The sequence below is a fragment of the Vulpes vulpes genome, chromosome 6, assembly GCF_048418805.1.
Source record: "Vulpes vulpes isolate BD-2025 chromosome 6, VulVul3, whole genome shotgun sequence".
NCBI lineage: Eukaryota > Metazoa > Chordata > Mammalia > Carnivora > Canidae > Vulpes > Vulpes vulpes.
The window spans coordinates 80718658-80739589 of record NC_132785.1 but is presented as its reverse complement, the minus strand read 5'-3'; the positions used below and the strand labels follow the sequence as shown (position 1 = coordinate 80739589).

The window sequence follows — 20932 nt, the reverse complement described above, 5'->3', positions numbered from 1 at the left end:
TGATCTCTAACTTCTAAATATAGTCTGTTGGGAATTTGGTATCATAATGAAATTTTAAAAAATTAATTATACATTAAACATCAGTGAAGACTATTATTCCTCTTCATAAATTAGCTCCTCACCCACAGAACAAATAAATGTGTAAACCGACATAACTCACAAGAAAGGTATTCCATAGTTAATATGATTTTGAATTAAATGATATAAAAACCATTTAAAAATTTTAAATATCAAACTGTAAAAGTACTCTTCTTCTAATGTGGATTCTCAGCATCATAGACTTAAGATATGTCTATAAATTCTATCTTGAATAGAGATGAAAAATAGTTTTTGAGAAATATATGATTTCATAAATTTGAAGAAATCATTTTTGTCTCTTCCCATTAAAAAGGAACTATATTTATGAGTTGGCTGGCACAGTAAGTAGAGTGTGTGACACTTGATCTCAGATTCTGGGTTTGAGCCCCACATTGGGTGTAGAGGTTACCTAAAAATAAAATATTTTAAAAAGCTGGGGGGGAATATTTCATCTGAATAGTTGAAGTTATTTTTGGTACAAACAATAGTTTTTTAAAAATTATTGAACAAAAGGTTTATACAATGTTTGAAAACTGTTAATAGATAATAGATGTGCAACCTATTTATAAAAAAATAATTACCTTGGAAATGACTGAACTACAGATCTCACTATCATTCTTTACCTGGAGTGTTCTCACAAAATCACCTTAAATGACAATGAGGTATATCTAAATTCCTATCTACTGGGTTCAAAGCATAGCTGATCTTTGGTGAAATTGGATTATAATGGTTTATTTCTGTTTGCATTTCCAATAATATGTTCCTTTTGATAAAAAAAAAGATAGTGTATTATACCAAACTTCAAGTTTTAGGAAACAAGAATATACAGAAAAGATTAAATACACATAGAAGAAAAATATAGTGGACAGTATAACTAGTTTGATTTTAGAAATAATAAATTTTTCCTGAATAAAAAGCTATTTTAATATCGTTAATGAGGGGCACCTAGGTGGCTCAGTCAGCTGAGCATCTGCTTTCAGCTCAGGTCGGGCTCCCTCCTCAGCAGGAATCTGCTCCCTTTGCCCCTCTCTCTGCTCATGCTCTTTCTAGCTCTCTCATAAATTAAAAAAAAAAAATCAAGTTAATGATTGCATAAGCTTACATATTTTAAAGAGTTTTTGATTCATTTCCACATTACATAAAAATCATTAACAAACTATGGGATTATGGCTTTTTTTTGTATGGCTTTTATAAAAGCTGCTAATTTCAAAGATTAGACATTTAGCAATCAGCTTTAGAAATTACGGTTTGAATTTGCCTGCCCTGAAGATACTATTATTGAAACGATGACATAATATGAAGCTGAATAAAAACTTAGAATGTAGGATACTGAAAATAACAAATTTACTTTACTTATCAAAGGACAAACTCTTACAATGATTCCATAAAGATCTAAATATGAACACAAAATTATAAGAGCATCACAAAGGAAAAAAAGACTATAATAATTATGCTAAAATGTTTCAAGAACTAAAAATAATGAATTTGAGATAGGCTCAGGATGTTTTGATAATGGTCCTTACTTAAAAGTGAAAGGGTATCATGCAAAATACTGTGGGCAGACAGTCTTATTAACAGTACTACAAAGAAAAGAGGAAATTAAAACTACCCCAATATTAAAAGAAGAAAAAATGTCCCAATGTTGAATGGATTGTGGGAAAATGTTAGTGCCCTACTCTGAATGCAATTAAGAACTATGAATGTTTTTTTATCTTGTATAATTAGGATATCTAAAAAAGAAGAAAATGATTCTGAAAGTCATTGCTGATACTAGGATGCTAGTTTTTTGATTTACTGTGATTGTCAAGTAAATGTCAAAAATGAGCTTTAGTTATTATAAAACTTTAAAAATTTTCTACATATGTGCATATGTGCCTATTCTATCACTCTTATTTTTAACAATTTGAGTTGAAGGGAATATCAGAGAAAAAACCCCACTAAAGCTCTAGAACCAAATATTTATGGTCATTTTTACTAGGAAATAATATTAGAAAGATAATATTAGAAAGACACATTTGCTTTGCTGTTTAGCTCTTATTTCATGTTTTTTCCTAATCCTGTGTTAAATGTTGCTGTTTCTTTCTAATCAGCGTACTTTTATTCATTTATACCTTAAGAAGTTCTCTTTTTATGGTTATTGTACCTGTAGCAGAGATTTTATGACAAAGTTTAAATTTGTTAAATACCTTAATTGATACTAAACAGATATAATCGGAAGTCAGTTTATTAGAATCAGGAAGCTACTATCTTAAAGGCTAGTGCAAGCAATTGCAGAATAAGGGATATTTCTTGAGCATACTTACGCACACACAGTACACATATTTTGTTGGTCTGAATATAACAAATACTTTTTAAGAAACTTGAGGCATTTTTGGTATAAATGCAACTAGTCAGGGGCAGCTAGGTGGCTCTGTTGGTTAAGTGTCGAACTCTTAATTTTGGTTTAGATCATATTCTTAGGGTTGTGAGATTGAGGTCCTGTCAGGCTCTGTACTCATCGTGGAGTCTGCTTGAGATTTTCTCCCTGTTCCTTTGCCCTTCTCTAATAAATAAAAAAATTCAACTAGTCAATTGTTCGTATTTTAACTTATAAACATGGCATGTCAATTATTTTACCGGGTTTATTTTAAGTATAACAATCTTAAAAAAAAAATAAGTATAACAATCTTTTTGAACTTAAGATTTGAACTTATTTGTAAGTGCCAGTTTACATGTAATTACCACCAGTTTTATCAATGATTCCTCTTGTCTTTGCTCTGAATTCATCTGTGATTAGGATTTTATAATTTTATTATAAAAGGATCATATATGATATATTAAATATTTTAAGTTCACTCTATTCACATTTACGTAAGATCTTAAGGAAAAAATTGGCATATGGCATATTCTGGCTAATGGAAAATAAATAAATGTATTAATTCTTCATCCTTAGGAAAAAAATAATCTTAGTAGATACATCAGTATGAGGAACACCTACGCCACTGATTGAAGGAAACCCTCTGTCTTCTGTGTATCTTCCTATTAGAGTTTGATGTTATATTAAGGACTATGGCACAATTAATTTAATAATGTTGCCATGGAAACATTTTTTATATTAAAAACAAAAATGTGTTGTAAGGTGTTCTGTGTTTGTTTTTTGCTTACTTTTTAAAAATTTATTTATTTATTTATTTGAGAGAGAGAGAGAGAGAGCAGGGGAAGGGCCAGAGAGGAATGTAGAGGGACAGGCAAATTCCCTGTGAGGCGGGGCTCCATCCAAAGACCCTGAGATCATGACCAGAGCCAAAACCAGTAGTAGGATGCTTAACTGACTGAGCCACCCCAGTGCCACGAATTTTTCCTTACTTTTACTGTATGTATGCATAGGTAGCATTTTAATTTCAATTTAATGCCATGGGCAGTGTTCAAAATTTTGGAAAATATGTTTTGCCTTTGGGTAGTAAACAACATTTGTTACCATCCTGCAGGAAATATAAACTTAAAATAAGGGGCGCCTGGGTGGCTCAATTGGTGAGCGTCTGCCTTCGGCTCAGGTCAGGATCCTGGGCTCCTGGGATCGAGCCCCACATAGGAACTGAGCAGGGAGCCTGCTTCTCCCTCTCCCTCTGCATCCCACTCCTCCTGCTTGTGCTCGCTCTCTCTGTCAAATAAATAAATACAATCTTTAAAAAAGTAAACTTAGGATAAAAATGTATATCCCTTCTTCCTCCTAAAGTAGAGCCAGGAATTTGTGAGCACAAGAAATCTCTGCCAGCTCTTCCTCACTCCATTCTCTCGCAGGCGAAGTACTAGGACAGTGGGAGCGGCCACAAGACTAGGGGGCTCCTTCTCTTGGAAGGGGCTTCACTGGTTGCATTGACAGCTGTGGAAATGACAGGCCTATGAAGGCAGAAATCATTTACCAAGCACCAATAGTAGCTACACTGAAGTCTCAGGATACTTTAATTAATTATTGAAAAATGCCTTAGATTGACTCTCCTGCTTCTAATTCTTGATAAAACGGTGCGTTCTGAACTGTGCTTCTTATAGATTAACCATTTACTTTCTAATGCCTTTTTTTTTAAGACAGAGATTTTATTTTTTTTAACTTTTATTTATTTATGATAGTCACAGAGAGAGAGAGAGGCAGAGACACAGGCAGAGGGAGAAGCAGGCTCCATGCACCGGTAGGATCGCGCCCTGGGCCAAAGGCAGGTGCCAAACCGCTGCGCCACCCAAGGATCTCTCTAATGCCTTTCTAAAGCTACTCACTTTCAGAAGAGCTAGAGGCCCAGAGTTACACGATAAGTGAACTTTTAGAAATTAGAGAGAGAGGGAGAGAGGAAAGAAGGCAGAAGGAGAGAGAAGGAAACAGAGAGAAGTTCAGAGTGAGAAAGGGAATCACTGGGTGGTGATGAAACAATGCAGCCTCATGCAGGTCAGTTCTGCACACAAAATAGAACACAAAGTATGTGCCAGACACTGGGCTATTGATTGTTTCTAGTGAGCCATCTGTTCATTTTTTTGCAATGTGGGATTGAGATCCTGAAGTCAAAGATATGATGCATGAAAAACACTAGGTTTAATTTGGGAGTGGAATTCATTAGGGGAAACCCTGAATGATTGTTCAAGTTATTATCTTTTAAATACAAAATGTTAAAAAAAAAAAAAGAGAGACCTTATTTTTACCACTAAAAAATAAATCAGTGGCCTTTTTTAGAACTTTTAAAAGCAGAATATTTTTTCTGTGCCAAACCTTAAGCAAATGGCTGATGCTTCCAGCTGTTTGAACAGATTGCTAAAGTGCTATTCTGCTCTGGAAACACACTTTCTGATCCAATTAAAATGCAGGAATCAAATACTCATTTGAAACTTCCAGAAAGGAAAAAAAAAAAAAAAAAGAAGAGTAATCAGTTGCTGACAAAAGGAATAACATGAATATTTCATGTGTAGTCTTTTGCTTCATTTTATAATGGCTTCATTCATTTTGGGTAACACTGAAACACTTCTGTTCCTTTCCTTCCAAGGAGGTATAATGTATCATTTCAGCTCCTATTAGGATGTGGAGGTCAAGGATAGGAGTGAATACATTATTAACAAGCTACTGTCTTCACGTTGGGAAATATTTGGAAAAATGCACACTATATTGTGCATGGGTATAAGAGTGACTCCAAAGTCACATTAGTATTCCCCTTATTCTTATAGTATGAGTCAGAAATGTTCAGTTAACCAGAAACATGTCTAAATTTAGTAACTGGAATGTCATTTAACCAAACTGAACTACAGTTTGTACCACTGAGCACTGAACAAGCTTTAACAGAAAATTTTGGCAAGTTACAGAAGCTTGCAAAAAATCTAAAAAATTTATTATAAAAAAATAGCCACTTAAGTGCTGAATTATGGGACAGATAACAAAAATCTCACCTGTGTTTCCTGGACAATCTGGTCAACATTAGTCAGCAAAGCATCTGGGAATAAAATTCTCAGTGTCATAAACAAATACACAAATTCTATTTTTAAAAGAAACAGACCCTAAAACACTTCTCAGTGAAATCTTGATAAGATTTCTCTTAACAAAGAATTATCTAGACTTTTTTTTTTAACTTACCTGTTCTTGGGCTAATTGCAATTGACTTTCGTAAATATTTTGTAGTTGTCTATGGCTACTTCCTGATATATGATATTATAACGGTATAAAATCTTAGTTGCTAAAAGAGTAATAATTATTATTGAATGCACTTTTCCTGAAAGAATTCAAGAAGAGAATCAGGCTTCTACTCATTTCCCCCCATTGACTATCAGTGTTAATATTTCAACTACAGAGTTGTATATGATTAACATGGAAACATGGACAAGAGAATCCAAAATAGGAAATAGCTTCACCATGTTCAACAGGCAAAGTATTCAATCATTATTTACAACGATCATTATTCAATAGCCCTCCAAATAATAATAATGGGTATGAAGTACCCATTTATCCTCATTAAAACACTAATGTTCTATATGCAACCATTTTGCCTTTAAATGTCCTTAGGTATGTTCCAGTGGGCTATAAATGTTTAAAACCATTATATAACCCTGCATAGCACACATTCTATTTCTTTCTGATACATCCTCTTAAGCAAATACTCCTAGTCCTTCAGAAGTGACACGATAAGAAAAAAATTAGAAAAAAGTTATTCTCTGGTTTGCAGGTAAGTGTGATGAGAAAAGTACAAAATACTTTTTTATAGAACCTCCTGCATAAATATTCATAAAACTTTGTAATGGCCTCTGGAGATCAGGTTTTACATGAAAGCAATAATAAGAAATGTTCATATTATACAGAAAAAAATGGTTAGGAAATTACACTATGGTAGAGCCAACATAGTATATTTCATAAGCCCTTCATATTATTTCAATAATTTATTGGACATACTCTGAGCAGAATCACAATATCTATCTAGTTCATGTTTCAACCAAGATCAAATGTATATCCACTTCCAAACACAAAATGAAAAGGACTTCATGACTTTCCCTGAATGTATTTGAAAAAATAATTTTTAGTTTTTAAAATTCATGAACATAACAGTCATCTATTTGAAAAGGGTGTATGAAATTAGACAAGTTGTAGAGATCACTATCATTAGGAAGTTCAGAAAAATAAATTTCTACTGGAGAGTTAATATCCCACTGTAATCTTACAAATAAGAGGTATAGTTTGTACAGTTGTTCTGGGAGAAGTTCCCTACTAACCAGCTCATTTAAATATGATTTTGTTACATTAATTACAATCTATGTTGCAGGATACCAAATTCTAATTTTAACTGATTAATTTGATAAGCATACATATTAGTATATCTATGTATTACATCTATAGGTACATAAGTATATACTGTGTATGTATTTTATCAGTGGTAACTTTAGATCCTAAATTTCAGCTTTGAGAAATAGCTGACAAAATCAGAAGACAGTGATACACTATTTGTTACATTGACTACTTGTAATATTTGATAAAATTGCAAATGTGTTGACATTATTTAACATGGTGATTTCATACTTAAATAGAGTCCTAGGTAAAAACTGCTACTTTCTGTGCCCCACACTTCAACAATATCACATTTTTTTGGATGACTCTGATCACAGAAATACTTTTACCATTCTTTCTATATTAAGTGATCTTCTGTATTACTACAAGAATTATTGTTTTTGTTGTGGAAACCAAACAAACAATCTCCTCCCCCAAACTTGACAAAACTAAGTGTATTTGTTTATAGCATGCATTTATCTAGCATGGGAGGAAAGGAACTGAACAATCTGGAAAGACAGAGCTCTGAAACTATTACAAAATTCCAATTATTCATTATGGTTATTTTTCTCTTTTCTCTATGAAACTTTAAAACAAGGTATTTCTTATCCATACATTTCACCCCCAAAACACTTTACTCACAAACATTATAAGGTAAATAATGACTATATAATGATGATAATGATGATGATGGTGATAATTATCATCATAACTGAGGAGGATAAGAGAAATCTCCATTTCCCATCCAGCCCACCTCTGTGCTGAAGTCTTTTCTCCAAACACCACCAACACTCAGACAGAAGCATCCACATTCAGTGTTAAGGAAGAAGACTGGATGCTTCCTGAAACACAAGCGTTGACTGAGCAAGGGAAAGAGAATAGACAGTCTTCATTCTATCTAGTATAAATGAACACTGCTTTCTTAGCATCATAAAATAGAAGTGGGATTTTGTCATACCAATAAGAAAATGCATTCAATTCTGCAGTCCTTGAAAAAAATGCATTTACCTTTGCAATTCTATGTACAACAAGATACTCTATGTTTTCAGCTTTTTTTTTAACCATTGACATTTAAAGATTGTTGTTAAGTTCTTATTGTGAATAACAGGAAAATAGGAAAATTTCAGAACTAAGACACAATTGTTGTGGATCTTGTGATAATTGCTCTAGTTTGTTACCTTTAAGAATGAAATATTTAGTTTCCATTCGATAATACAAGCAAATAAAAGAGTTAAAATTTAGTTTGGAAGTAAGTACTTTCTGAGTGCCTTAAAGTGAAGTAGAAAATACTTCTCAAGGAAATATAAAAAGAGATCCCTGTAGATAAATGGAACACATTTAATTTTCTTTTAATTTCTCAAATTCTTATGTAAAAGTATGAATCATTCAGATAATAGACTTGTTATGTCTATAAATGGTTTATAATAGTTCTATAACCTATATTCTAAAACATTTTTAGTAAAATATATCTATAGAACAGCTAAAATCAACAGTCTGAAAGCTTAAAATAGCTTACCCCAACCTAACTACATTTAATGGTTTTTAAAAAAAATTAGGAAATAAATTGGCCACAGTGAGGGTGTTATGTATTTAATTTAAATTATTTACTTAATGTGACTCTGCTTCATTCTATTTGTAGAGTAAAAATAAATAGTATTTATCAAACCAAACTTTGTTTCCTCTTAGGATTCTAAGGCAGCTTTGGATGCTTCATTATCCCTTTATGATGTTCAGATACTACATACATTAAATAAAAACTATTATTACTTTAATAATAGTTGGAACATTTTCGAATCGGGGGACAATTATCCAAAAGCAACAAAAAGTAACACAGGAAGACATATAATTAAAAAAATGTTTGGAGCAAATATCTGTAAATATATTATTTGTTAGTTGTCCTATTTAATAATTGAAACAATAGTGTAGAATGACTACAAATAAAGGAAAAAGTAATTTAAGACATGGAAGCAAAAAACTATATATATATATATATATATATATATATATATATAACCTATACATAATCAGCAACTGCAAACCATATACTTTGGATCACATGTACATAGCTGGTTAAATGGGAAATGCAAGAAACAACAGAAAGAAAAACAATAAGAGAATTTCTTGCTGATAGTAATAAAATAACTGGATCACAAATCAACTTCATATAATCAAAATACTTATTACTGTACCTTCCTCCCTGGCCCCATTCATTTATTTATTTATCTATCCATTCATTCATTGATTTGAGTAATTGCTGTGTTTCAGATTTTATGTTTTAGATTTTATGTTTTATACCAGGTACCTGTAATAACCCTCAGCTTCCCCACAGATTTACTTTTCCATCACTTCACATTGAAACTGCCCTGAGCAAAAAGTTTCTCATATAGTTGTAAACAAAAACAAAAACATTTGATCCTCTCTATAGGACAATCTTTTGTTGATCTCTCAAAATATAAACTTTTTAAAGACAGAAACATAAGCCTTCTTATCACTTCTAAAAACAAGTGTTCATGCATTTGGTTAATATACCCTGAAAACAGCCTTATAAAACTAATACAAATTTAAATGGGTTTAATGACTTTAGTCAAACAGAATAAATTACACATTATTAGATATTATAGAGTTCTAAATGTTTATAAAAATAAAAGATATTCAATTAAAATTTCATTTGAAACAAGCAGAAAATTGATTTTTAATAATACAGGCACGTGGAAAACATAAAATAAGCTGATCAGTGCAGCTTGGTGCAGATGTGCTAAATTTGTCCTTTATGCATGATTTCAGAGCCCCCTTGACCACAATCTTCATAAGGCCAGAGGTTTTTTTCTCTGGGGATTCATCTATTTAAATCTCAAAAGCAGTTATACATTTGGGACTTTTTAATACTATATAGATAAAAACTAGGAAAGGGAAAAGCAATATGCTTTTGCCAATCAGCACCTTTTGAAGAATGAAGTAATTGATGTTAACTAGAAATGTTTAATCGGGACTAGAGCATTATCACAGAAAATGTTGAAGATACACTTTACTCTGTGTAATGCTTTTGATTTTACAAAATATGACCACACGTGTAATCTCATTTATTCCTCAAGAGAACTATACATTTGACCTGTGAAAGGCAAACTTCAGAAAAGGAACCAGGGCAGAGAAGGCATTTATGAATCTAAGATAACATTAGCCCATTAGATCATTTGTTTCAAGACTGGCATGGAAAATAATCTCTAACTGCTTTAATTTTACCTGCTTCTGAATGTCATCATAAAAGTGTATATAAGATGTGTCTCTGTAAAGTTAAAATTAACTGAAATGTTTATATATGCCTCTAGTAGAAAAAAATTAAACTAATGACTACCATTCCTTATCTGTGTTTTAATGATATTTCAAGTGATCTTTAAGATAATAATAAACTTATTGTGTGTTTAACTTACTCCCATGTGCTTGCTTTGGCAGCATATATACTAAAACTTACTCCCATGGAGTGTGTTGTATATATAAAGTACATACCTTATTATATTATGGCTAAGTTTTTTGTGTGTACAAGATTCTCACTGGAAGCTTATTTTCAACATCCCTCCCCAAACACCAAAGAATGCCCTAATGTTAACCCCCATTTACCAGTCTTTAATAAAACACCATCAAGTTGTCATATAATATAAGATTTTCAATAAGTACATAGGAATATTTATCTATATACCTTGATTTCAGTGGATGTCCAAGAATGCCATATATCAAAGAGCAATATTATTGTCTGACTAAATTTAAAAAAAATTAATAATAGATTATCACTAAGCTGAATGATTTCTAATTAAATTTCATCACAGGCTTTGGTTAAAATAAATGCATTCAGTCTAACAAAGAAACATTCCAACTGAGAATTATAGGCAGAAGGGAAAAATGAAATCACTACCTGGTTAATGAGCGATGACTTTATATTGCTTATAAACGTAGTAAGAATCCCACTAGAAGTATTCTTTTCATTTTACTTAGTGATAAAAATAAACATCCCTTTGATAACGTCTTGTATTTCTGTCTCCCTTTTTAATTTCCATAAAGAAAAATATAACATTCATTCATTCTGCAAATGTATACTGAATGAATGAAAACACCCTCACATGCCCAGGGTAGCAGGTAGCAGCTTATAAAATTCTGACCTGTGACTAAAACCGAATTAGATTTTTTTTTTGATAAGTGCAAAATCACTTGAATATTCTTTTGCTTCCCTTCAAAGAAGCTAAGTCATGAATGAGAAATGCCATAAATCCATTAAGGCACCTGAATCAAGAATGTTGTTTAGAAGGGTACTTATTTTAACACTGTCTGGATATACTTACTGAATATTTCATTTTAAATACCATAAGAACACAGAGTTGTCCTTTTTGATATCTGCCTGAAAACAAACACTACTGTCCTTGAAAGAAAATATGCAATATACTCACTGACAAATACTCATCAGTTTAGGTGGTCCTTTTTAAGACTGGAGGAAATAGCATGATTTATGCAAGACATTTTTACCTGGTGACAACCTTTATTTTGCATTTTGCTATTGTAGAACCTGGAAGCCAGCCCTGGAATGGGAAGAGGCACTGCTGCTATGTCATGCTTTTATCCCCAGACCATTTTATATATATGTCACCTTCATATATTAAACTATACCTAGAAGGTTTATACACCTTGGCTCTATGAGGCATGTATCAGAGAAACAAAACTGGAATTTCAAATTCCAATTTCTTATATGAGTTTCAAAGTAATTTCTCCATTAAAAAGAAATAATAGGTTACACAGTGCTTTCCAATATCCACTCAGAATCGGAAAGAGTTGCTTTTCCACTATGCCCATCAGAACTGTTGGATTGAATTAACATCGCATTCATAGACATGCTTCTTTTAGACTGTCCACATATGTTCAGTGAGTTAATATAACAATAGTATTCCTTTAATTCTCCATTCAGGGAGTACCTGTGCCTCACTCTGGATCTCTCAGCAGGCAAAGTGAGAAACTTACTTGGCTTTGAGTGTGCTCTTTTAGATGTGGGCCCCTCTGTGACAGAATCAGGAGGTCGACTAGCTAATTGCAATGCAGTGGAGTTGTTCCTGTTAGTGTTTTGGGACTCAATATTTGTGACCGCTTCATTCTGTGGTTCAGCACTTGGCTTTGTGCCAGTCTTTCTTTTCTGCTTTTGGGACACAGAAGCATTTGAAGTCCAGGTAGGAGGCAAAGCAGAGGTAGTGGTAGAGGAGTCCTGACTTGAACAAGTTTCTGAAGATTGTATCACATTGTCATTGGCAACTTTACAACACTGGGCATTCTCTTCATGTCCCACAGCTTGTTTGGACATGGACTGGGGCAGCGCCACACTGCAGCCTTGTATCTGAGCCCCATTAGTTTGAGAGTAGACATTGCTGACCTTGGTGACCTTGTGTTGCCCATTATTGTTACAAACCTTATACCGGATCATTAGAATGATGATGAAAACGAGCACAGATGCTACAATTATTCCACCAATAATAATGATCATGGTGCCTCCCAAAAACTGGGACTGCATGAAATGGCATCGCACATAATCCTGTTCCGTCGTAAACTGGATGCAACCCACGACTCTGGTGGCAGTGAGGGAAGTGATGCCATCATCATATATTGCCAAGACACACAAGTCATACATAGTTCCAGCAGCCAGGTTATTGACAAGAAAAGTTTTGCTCGTAGGAGGTATCATTCTGAGGGACAATGGAGTTTGTGTTAATATTAAAAATAAGACATATATATATACACACAGAGCCATTATGACTTCAGTTCTGTTTCATTTTAGTACTCATTAAGATAAGCACATTTATAACAGATACAAAATACGGGAAAATGATCTAATCTTATATTTACCTACGTAAAATGGCTAAAAGTCATTGTTGGATTCTACATTGTATTAATGGTGCCTGCATCAGGCCTTGACAAGCTTACTAATTACATTGCCTGGCAAAGCAGACCTCCTAATAAAAGCCATGGCTAAAAAATCATTTATGACAAATTGCTTTTGAAAGGTGTGACTGTGACATTATCTGACTACTAAACAAATCCATTTAGCACTTACAACACCTCTGTGACTAAAAGCCAATTTGAAGGAAGGGAAAACACTGACAATCACATTAGAAACCAGAATGGAAAGGCATCAGAGTATTTGTTTTCCAAGTCAGTTTTAAGCTGCTATGGAATGGTACCAGTAAACCTATCTTTAATAACTCCACTAATTACTATGATTAAAGTACTTTATTTACAGATCTCAGCCTTCTCTAATGTCTTCAACATGTGGCTTCCAGTATGTTTCTATCTAAAAATGAGGTTGATGAAAATGTATGAGGAATATTATCCTAAAAACATGAACAGGGCAAGGCTGTTGACCAGAGCATAAATCCATCATCCTACCTATTGTGGGCTGATGAAATTACCTTCAGAATAGTTGCTAAAGTTTGATAAAAGTTTATAGATACCTCTGAGTCCATTATATCACAAAACTCTTCCACGGATGCTTTTTCTTTTCATTTTTTTTAAAGTAGCAATCAAATATGACCTAAACTAAGATTTCATTTAGAAAAATAATTCTTGAAACTATATGTTTTCCTTGAAAGAATGTTTTAGGAAATTTTAAAACTTGGCAATGCTAATCCATTATACAACCTAGATGTGTTCTAAATAAACTAGGAAACAGGCTAGAGTATGTATTTGTGATTAAAATCACTATCATTTAGTGCATGATAAACAGCAGGCATTACTAAGCACATTATATATACTATAATTTTATTCTTTTTTTTCTGGAACACTATAATTTTATTCTTACAGTTACTGTAGGCATTATTATTTTATTTATGACAAACACTGAAGTCAGGAAATTCAAGCAATTTTCTGAAGGTCACATAGAATTTACTTATCATGGCAAGATGAGAATCATATAATTTGGAAAGTAAAAGCTGACCTATTTACACATATATATAAAATAAAATAAATAAAATAAAATAAAATAAAATAAAATAAAATAAAATAAAATGTTAGTAGATACATGAAGGTGAGGGGTAGAAGCACATATTCTTCTTTGACAAAAGGTTAAATAATGGATAGCCCAGGTAAAGAGCTGAGAATGAGAAGGACAAACTACTTTATGCTAATATGCATGCATCATAGTCTACATGATCATATGTTTAGTGATGAGAGGGATATTAGAAATAATTTACTTTAATCGCTTGCTTTTAAAGATGAGGAAATTAAAACCCAGTCAGGTAGAACTTTGCCCAGGATGGATCATATGGCTAGCTGGGCCAGTTTTGTCTTTTCCACCAGCCCATGCTCATTTTTAAACAGTTCTCTCATTTCCATACATGAGTGAAAATCAAATTATCTTCAAGAATTCACCTGGGTATATAAAATTGAGTTAATCTTATTTCAGAGAAGCTTCAAGACAAAAAATATATATGTATATTTCCAAACCATGAGTTTGCATCATTTCCTAGGAGTAATAATAGTCTATCATGAGTGAAATTATATGGAGAGGTAAAAATGTATATTTCCAATTGAAAATTGGACAAGATGTGACTATAAATCAATGAGGCTGAACTTTAGAAAAACATACCAGAAAATCTATAATCAGAATGAAATTCTCCATCAAAGTCCTTATGAGGAGATTATGTACTTAACTCCAGTGATACTTTCACTGCTCAAAATATTTATCAACTTTCTCTTTGGAACTGTCTTAAGAACCAGTGTATATGAAACAATACACATGCATATAACTCAATCACTCAAAAAAATCAGTCTCATTATTTTATAGTTACATCCTATTTTTGACCAAAAATGGCAATACCCATCTTGATCACCCACCTTATTCACAAGACTTGGCTCCATATGGCTTTTGCTTGTTTCCAAAATTCAAATTCACCCTCAAAAGACGAAGATTTGCCACCACTGAGGATATTCAAAATAGTATGACGAAGATTCTAAAGATAATTCCAAAAGTGCTTTGAGCAATGCCAGCATCATTGGGATAATGGAATAGCCTCCCAACGTGACTTCCTTGAAGGAAAGAACACTCATGTGGATGTGTAAATTCTGGTATGTTTTTGAGTTTTTAAAATAAATCAATCTTATTCTCTGATAGTCACATCTCTTAGATGAAGGGGAAAAAGGTAAGTAAGCATAATATTAAATATAAATTTGAACTCTCTAAAAATAACACCATTCAAAATATTTCCCCACAGGTAATCACCTTTCACAAACCTTACATTGTACACTTTAACAAAAATGGAGTGCTATAATTAGAACACACAGTAGCACTGCCAATTAAAAAAAACAAGTCAGTAGTACATGAAGAAACCCTACATTAAGATGCATGGCAAATATAAACATTTGGTTAATTTCTCTTACCTGTAAACAAGAGTGTCATCATAAGTACCATTGTACTGGATTTGGAACATACGTATCCCAGGAATATTCCTTTGAAAATTAAATTTAAGTAGTGCAGTAGATGATGTTGCTTCTGCTACTACAATTTTATCTTGACTCATTTTAGTATCACCATTACTACTGCTTGCATTAGAACCTGACTTAGTAGAAGTTGAGATATCTGAAGAACCAGGATCAGGCTCATGGATATGGTTTGTACTGTTTAGTAAGTGAGGGAGCTTAATTATATGAAGATCCACTGTTTGTGTTGCTTCCCCAGCAGGATTGGAAGCAATGCAGGTAAAAGCACCTGTATCCTTTACAGTTGTTATAAGAATATCAAGCGTCCCGTTGTCATACACCAGAGATCTTGTTGCATTTGAAATCAGCTTTCCTTCTGGAGAAATCCAGTGAATTGCAGGTTCAGGGTCTCCCCTGGCTTTGCACCTCAGAGTTGCCCTTTGACCTTCCAGGACTCTCATTTCATGTGTATGACGAGTAATGAGAGGAGGCTCACATAAAAACTCTTCCTCAGGAATTGACCAAAAATAGCGGCCAGTTAAAAGTGCTGGAGAAGCACAAGTCTCTAGGTCATCTTCTCTGGACAGACGCCTCAACCACAACAATTCACAATTGCAATGCAAAGGGTTTCCACCAAAACTTAATGCAAAAGTTGATGGGCTGATTATTCCTGAGGTTGCTAGTACCTGAGCTCGCTGAAAGAGAGGATCAGGTGGTAGCTTCTGCAATTTATTTGATGTTACATCTAGCCGAGTCATTTTGTGCAAGTGGGAGAATGTCCCCTTAGGAATGTTATCAATCATATTGTGATCCAAACTAAGGGTGTGCAAGCTAACCATCTTCTCAACGGCATCCCAGGGAATCGTTTCTAAATTATTGTAGGACAGATCCAGCTCCTCAAGGGCAAAGACATCATCAAATGCTGTAGAAGAAATTAAAGTCAGTTGATTGTTGTTCAGTATCAAATGATGGAGATTGGAAAGCCCACTGAACATATCATTTGTAATTTTAGTCAATCTGTTGCTATTCAAATGCAATGCCCTCAAATTTCGTAAGTCAGCAAAAGCATGAGGTGTAATAAAACTTATCGTATTCCTGGATAGCGTCAGGTCCACCAAGCTGGTCATATTGGCAAAATCTTTCCTTTTAATATTCGTAACAAAATTGTCTGCCAACCGCAGTTCCACAGTTCTTCTGTCAATGTTTGGTGGAACAAATAAAAGCCCTTTCTTGGCACAAAGGGTTGCGAGATTAGGAGACAAAATCTGACAGACACAGCGCTTTGGACAGATCTGAGCTCTCACTGCTATGCCAATGAAAAACAGATAAAAAAGAAATTTTTCCATTGTAGATCAGATTTAAGAGCCTGTAAGAAAAGATACAAAATGTAGTGTTAGCATCCAGTCATTTCTCTAAAGTTCATATTCCTGCTGGAATAATCCTTTTTATTTATTTTATTTTATTTTTTAATAATAAGTTTATTTTTTATTGGTGTTCAATTTGCCAACATACAACTGCAATACAGAAATGATTTACTCATTTGTTTACTTAACAAACAAGTATAAAATATCCACTCTGTATTATAGGCTATAATTGACACTAGGATGAAAAATATACCATTCATTGCCTCATGGGATTTTAAATCAAATGGAGAAAACAAAGAAGCCAATACATTATTACAATTCTGTAAATTATGTGCTATTTTTGACATATGTCCAAGGTATTCCTTGATGTACAACAAAGTGACATTCAGCTCAGACTGGAGAGTAGGAGTTAAGAAACTTCCCCATAACCCTGAAAAACCATCTTATAAGTTTCAAAGATATATTTAAGGATTTGTAAGCATTTCAATTTACAGAATAGAAACAATAAAAGACAGCATTTGTTATTGCTAACTTTGTAACATATTTGAAAGTAATTAATCATTAATTAAACTTTACTCATCTTTACAAACCATCTTGAACATAGTATAACCTTCACAATCTAACCGCAAATAAAGGTTCTCAAAAATAAAAGGGCTAAAAATTTACCACAAATACTCTGAGCTCCTTAAATATTAGAACAGTTTATTCAATATAAAATTGGATTTTTGAAGATAATTTATGAAAAGTAGTTATCAAAATTCTTGACAGTGAGTCCCAAAAGATGCTATAATTCCACTTTTTCTTTTAAAATCTTAATGTACTTAAATTTACCCAAATATAATTTTTAAAATATCTTGATACTCTCATTTCCCAGTTTGATCTGAAATATTTGTTCTCGAAATTGATCATCAAAAATTAAAATACTAATACATATGCAATTAAAAGTTCTCATAAGTTACATGCGGTTTTAAATGCCAAGGAAAATAGCTAGAAAAAAATCAAATTTTTAACTGATGAAGATATAAAATATGGAATTATTCTGGAAATAATGTACCAACTTTTCTAAATAAAACATATTCATATAGGTTTGATTTATCTTATGCCTATTTTATGTCACATTCAATGTGGTTGTAATGTATAAGAACTGTCAAGCTCAACAAATGAAGTAGTCTTACTCTTCTCTTTATGATGGAATAACTGGCACTAAACTAGCCTGTCCACAATAAACTAGCAGCAATGTTAAGTACAAATATATATATATATATATATATATATACATACATGTATTTAGACATATATATTTAGATATATATACATATATATAAGTACTATATATATAAGTATATAAGTACTATATATATAAGTACTTATTATATATAAGTCTATATATATACAATATATAGTACATTTATGTATATATACATATATATAGTACTTATATATAGACTTATATATGTATCATTATATATAAAATATATATAGTATATTATATACTATATATATATATATATAGTTTTCACATACTGGAAAAAAAAAGCACAGAATGGTGATCCTTGAGAAAAGCAAATAAAAAAATGAATGAACCCTATCATTGCTTCTGGAGACCCTTTTCAAAGCATAGCACAGGAAGGAAGACAAGGAGACTTGTGGTTGGGCAAGAGGATGGACTGGAGTGCAGAGAGTCTTCAGTGGCTTGAATTTATGAGACAGAACAGCAGAAAGAAGAGCGTTATCTGAAGAAAGAACTTCAGTAATCCTATAGGTAGAAACAGGGCAATACTGAAACACTGGGGAGGTGGGGGGAAGATAGAGGGATAAAATGAACAAAAACTCGGTGATCTGTGAAAGAATATTAAGAAGTCAAAAATATTAATAAGCATATAATTGGAACATCAGAAGAAGGCTTTATTTTTTTTTAATTTTTATTTATTTATGATAGTCACAGAGGGAGAGAGAGGCGCAGAGACACAGGCAGAGGGAGAAGCAGGCTCCATGCACCGAGAGCCCAATGTGGGATTTGATCCCGGGTCTCCAGGATCGTGCCCTGGGCCAAAGGCAGGCGCCAAACCGCTGCACTACCCAGGGATCCCAGAAGAAGGCTTTAAAGTAGACATAAAGTAGACATAAAGGCAAATATTTTTCACATTTCTAATAAAAAGCAATCAATAAATCCAAGTTCAAAACAAGGAAAATCATACCAGGACACATTATAATCAAATTGCAGATAACCAAAGAAAAAGCAATGATCTTAAAAGCAGCACAGAAATAAGGCACATTACAAGAAAATAAACTGAACAAAATAAAAATAATGGCTGACTCTTCATTGATTTCTTTTTGGAAATTGCAAGCACTTCAAGAAAAGAGTCAGTCTGGGTGGGAACTTACATATTCACAAGAAATGAAGGTAAAATAAAAACATTTTGAGACAAACTGAAAATTCCATTACTATAAGAACTCCACTATAAGAAAATATAAAGGAAATCTCTTCAGGTTGATGGAAAATCGTATCAGTTGGAAACCTGAATCTTTACAAAACGATGAAAAACAACAGAAATGGTATATCTGTGGGTAGATATTTTTATAAAACATTTCTGTTGTGTTTTAATCTGTTTATAAATAGTGCTTCTAGTATGGATATTAAAAGCTACAAAAGAATCAAACAAAAACCAACCCTACATCATTTGCACCCTAGCAATCAAATAAGCTAGATGAGCTGGACAATCACTGCTTGCTTTTTTTTCTTTTTTTAAATAACAACATCAAAATGAGGATATAAACTTTCAGTAACTATATTCCTGAAAGTAATAGTCTTTGATGAAAGGGCAGAGCTCCATAGATGTCCTCTAACGTCCCCACCCAAACAGAAAAGTAAATAAGAGGACCTATCTGGCATAAATTGAGGTAGAGAGAAACCAGTCTATCTTTGAAAAGTTTAACAAACTTTTCAGTGCTTCATTTTTTATAACAGTTTCAGGTTTACAACAAAAATGAGAGGGAAGTACAGAGATTTCCTCTAAACCAAATGCTCCCACACATACACAGGCTTCTCCATTAACAACATTCCCACAAGAATGGAACATTTGCTGCAATCAGTATATCAACTTTGACACATCATAATTGCCCTAAGTTCATAGTCTACATCGGGTTCACTCTTGGTGTCATACATTCATTCTACAGGTTTGGACAAACATACAATGACAAATGTCCACAATTGCAGTATATACAGAGCATTTTCACTGCCCTGAAAGGCCTCTGCACTCTGGCTATTCATCTTCCCCTGGCTCATCCCTGGCAGCCACTTTCTTTTTTCTTTTTTTTTTTTACTGTCTCCATAATTCTGCCTTTTCTTTAATTCATATAGTTGGCATTTCAGATTGACTTCTTTCACTTAGTAATATGCTTCAGTAATACGTTCCTCCATGTCTTTTCATGGCTTACTAGTTCACTTAATTTTAGCAGTGAATATTATACCATTTTCTGTATGTACTAAAGTTCATTTATCCATCCATCTACTAAAGGACACCTGATTGCTTCCAAGTTTTGGCAATTCTGAATTAAGCTGCTCTTCAAAACTGTGTATAGCCTCTCGTGTGGATATATGTTTTTAACTCCTTTGGGTAAATACCAGAGAGTATGGTTGCTGCACTGTATGTTAAGAATATATTTGGTTTTGTAAGAAAGTGCCAAACTGTCTTCCAAAGTGGCTCCACCATAATTCCCAGCAGCAATGTGAGACTTTCTGTTGCACCATAGCCTTCCCAGCACGTGATGTCAGTGTTCCAGATTTTGGTCATTCTAATAGGTGTGTACTGGCATCTCTTTTAATTTGCATTTCCTGAATGACTTACAATGTAGGGTATCTTTCAATATTTGATTTACCCTCTGTATATCTTCTTTGTTGAAGTGTCTATCAAGGTCTTTAGGCTGTTTTTAAATTATGTTTTGTTTTGTTTTGTTTTTTATCATTGAGTTTTAAAACTTCCTTGTATATTTTGGATAACAGTCTTTTCTCAGATGTGTCTTGTGCAAATACTTTTCCCTGTCTCTGGCTTGTCTTTGCATTCACTTGACATTGTCCTTTGTGGAGGTGAAGTTTTGAATATCAATGAAATCCAGCTTATCAATCATTGCTTTCATGGATCATATCTTAGGTGTTGTATATAAAAAAATATCACCATACCTGAGATCATTTAGGGTTTCTCTTATGTTATCTTTTCAGAGTTTTACAGTCTTGCTTTCTATGCTGTGCAGTTAACTCTGTCATTTGTTATGGTATTATCAT

The 20932-nt window shown here is 33.1% G+C and overlaps 1 protein-coding gene across 8 annotated transcripts in view; it reads right to left on the bottom strand.

Annotated features, from left to right (window-relative positions):
- Positions 1-20932, bottom strand: part of LRFN5 (leucine rich repeat and fibronectin type III domain containing 5) — a 235571-nt gene that overhangs the window by 931 nt on the left and 213708 nt on the right. For 4 of the 8 annotated variants that reach the window (XR_012002147.1, XR_012002149.1, XR_012002148.1 and 1 more), the window contains 4 exons: positions 15248-16652; positions 14705-14896; positions 11846-12558; positions 5482-5525 (listed from right to left, as the gene is read on the bottom strand). Coding sequence is in view for 4 of the 8 variants with exons in the window: in XM_025983153.2 (XP_025838938.1) it covers positions 5482-5525; positions 11846-12558; positions 15248-16632 (2142 nt within the window). In the remaining 4 variants the exon portion in view is untranslated. The remainder of the gene's footprint in view (positions 1-5481; positions 5526-11845; positions 12559-14704; positions 14897-15247; positions 16653-20932) is intronic. The other 4 variants (XM_025983153.2, XM_072761478.1, XM_072761477.1 and 1 more) reach the window with 1 other exon arrangement.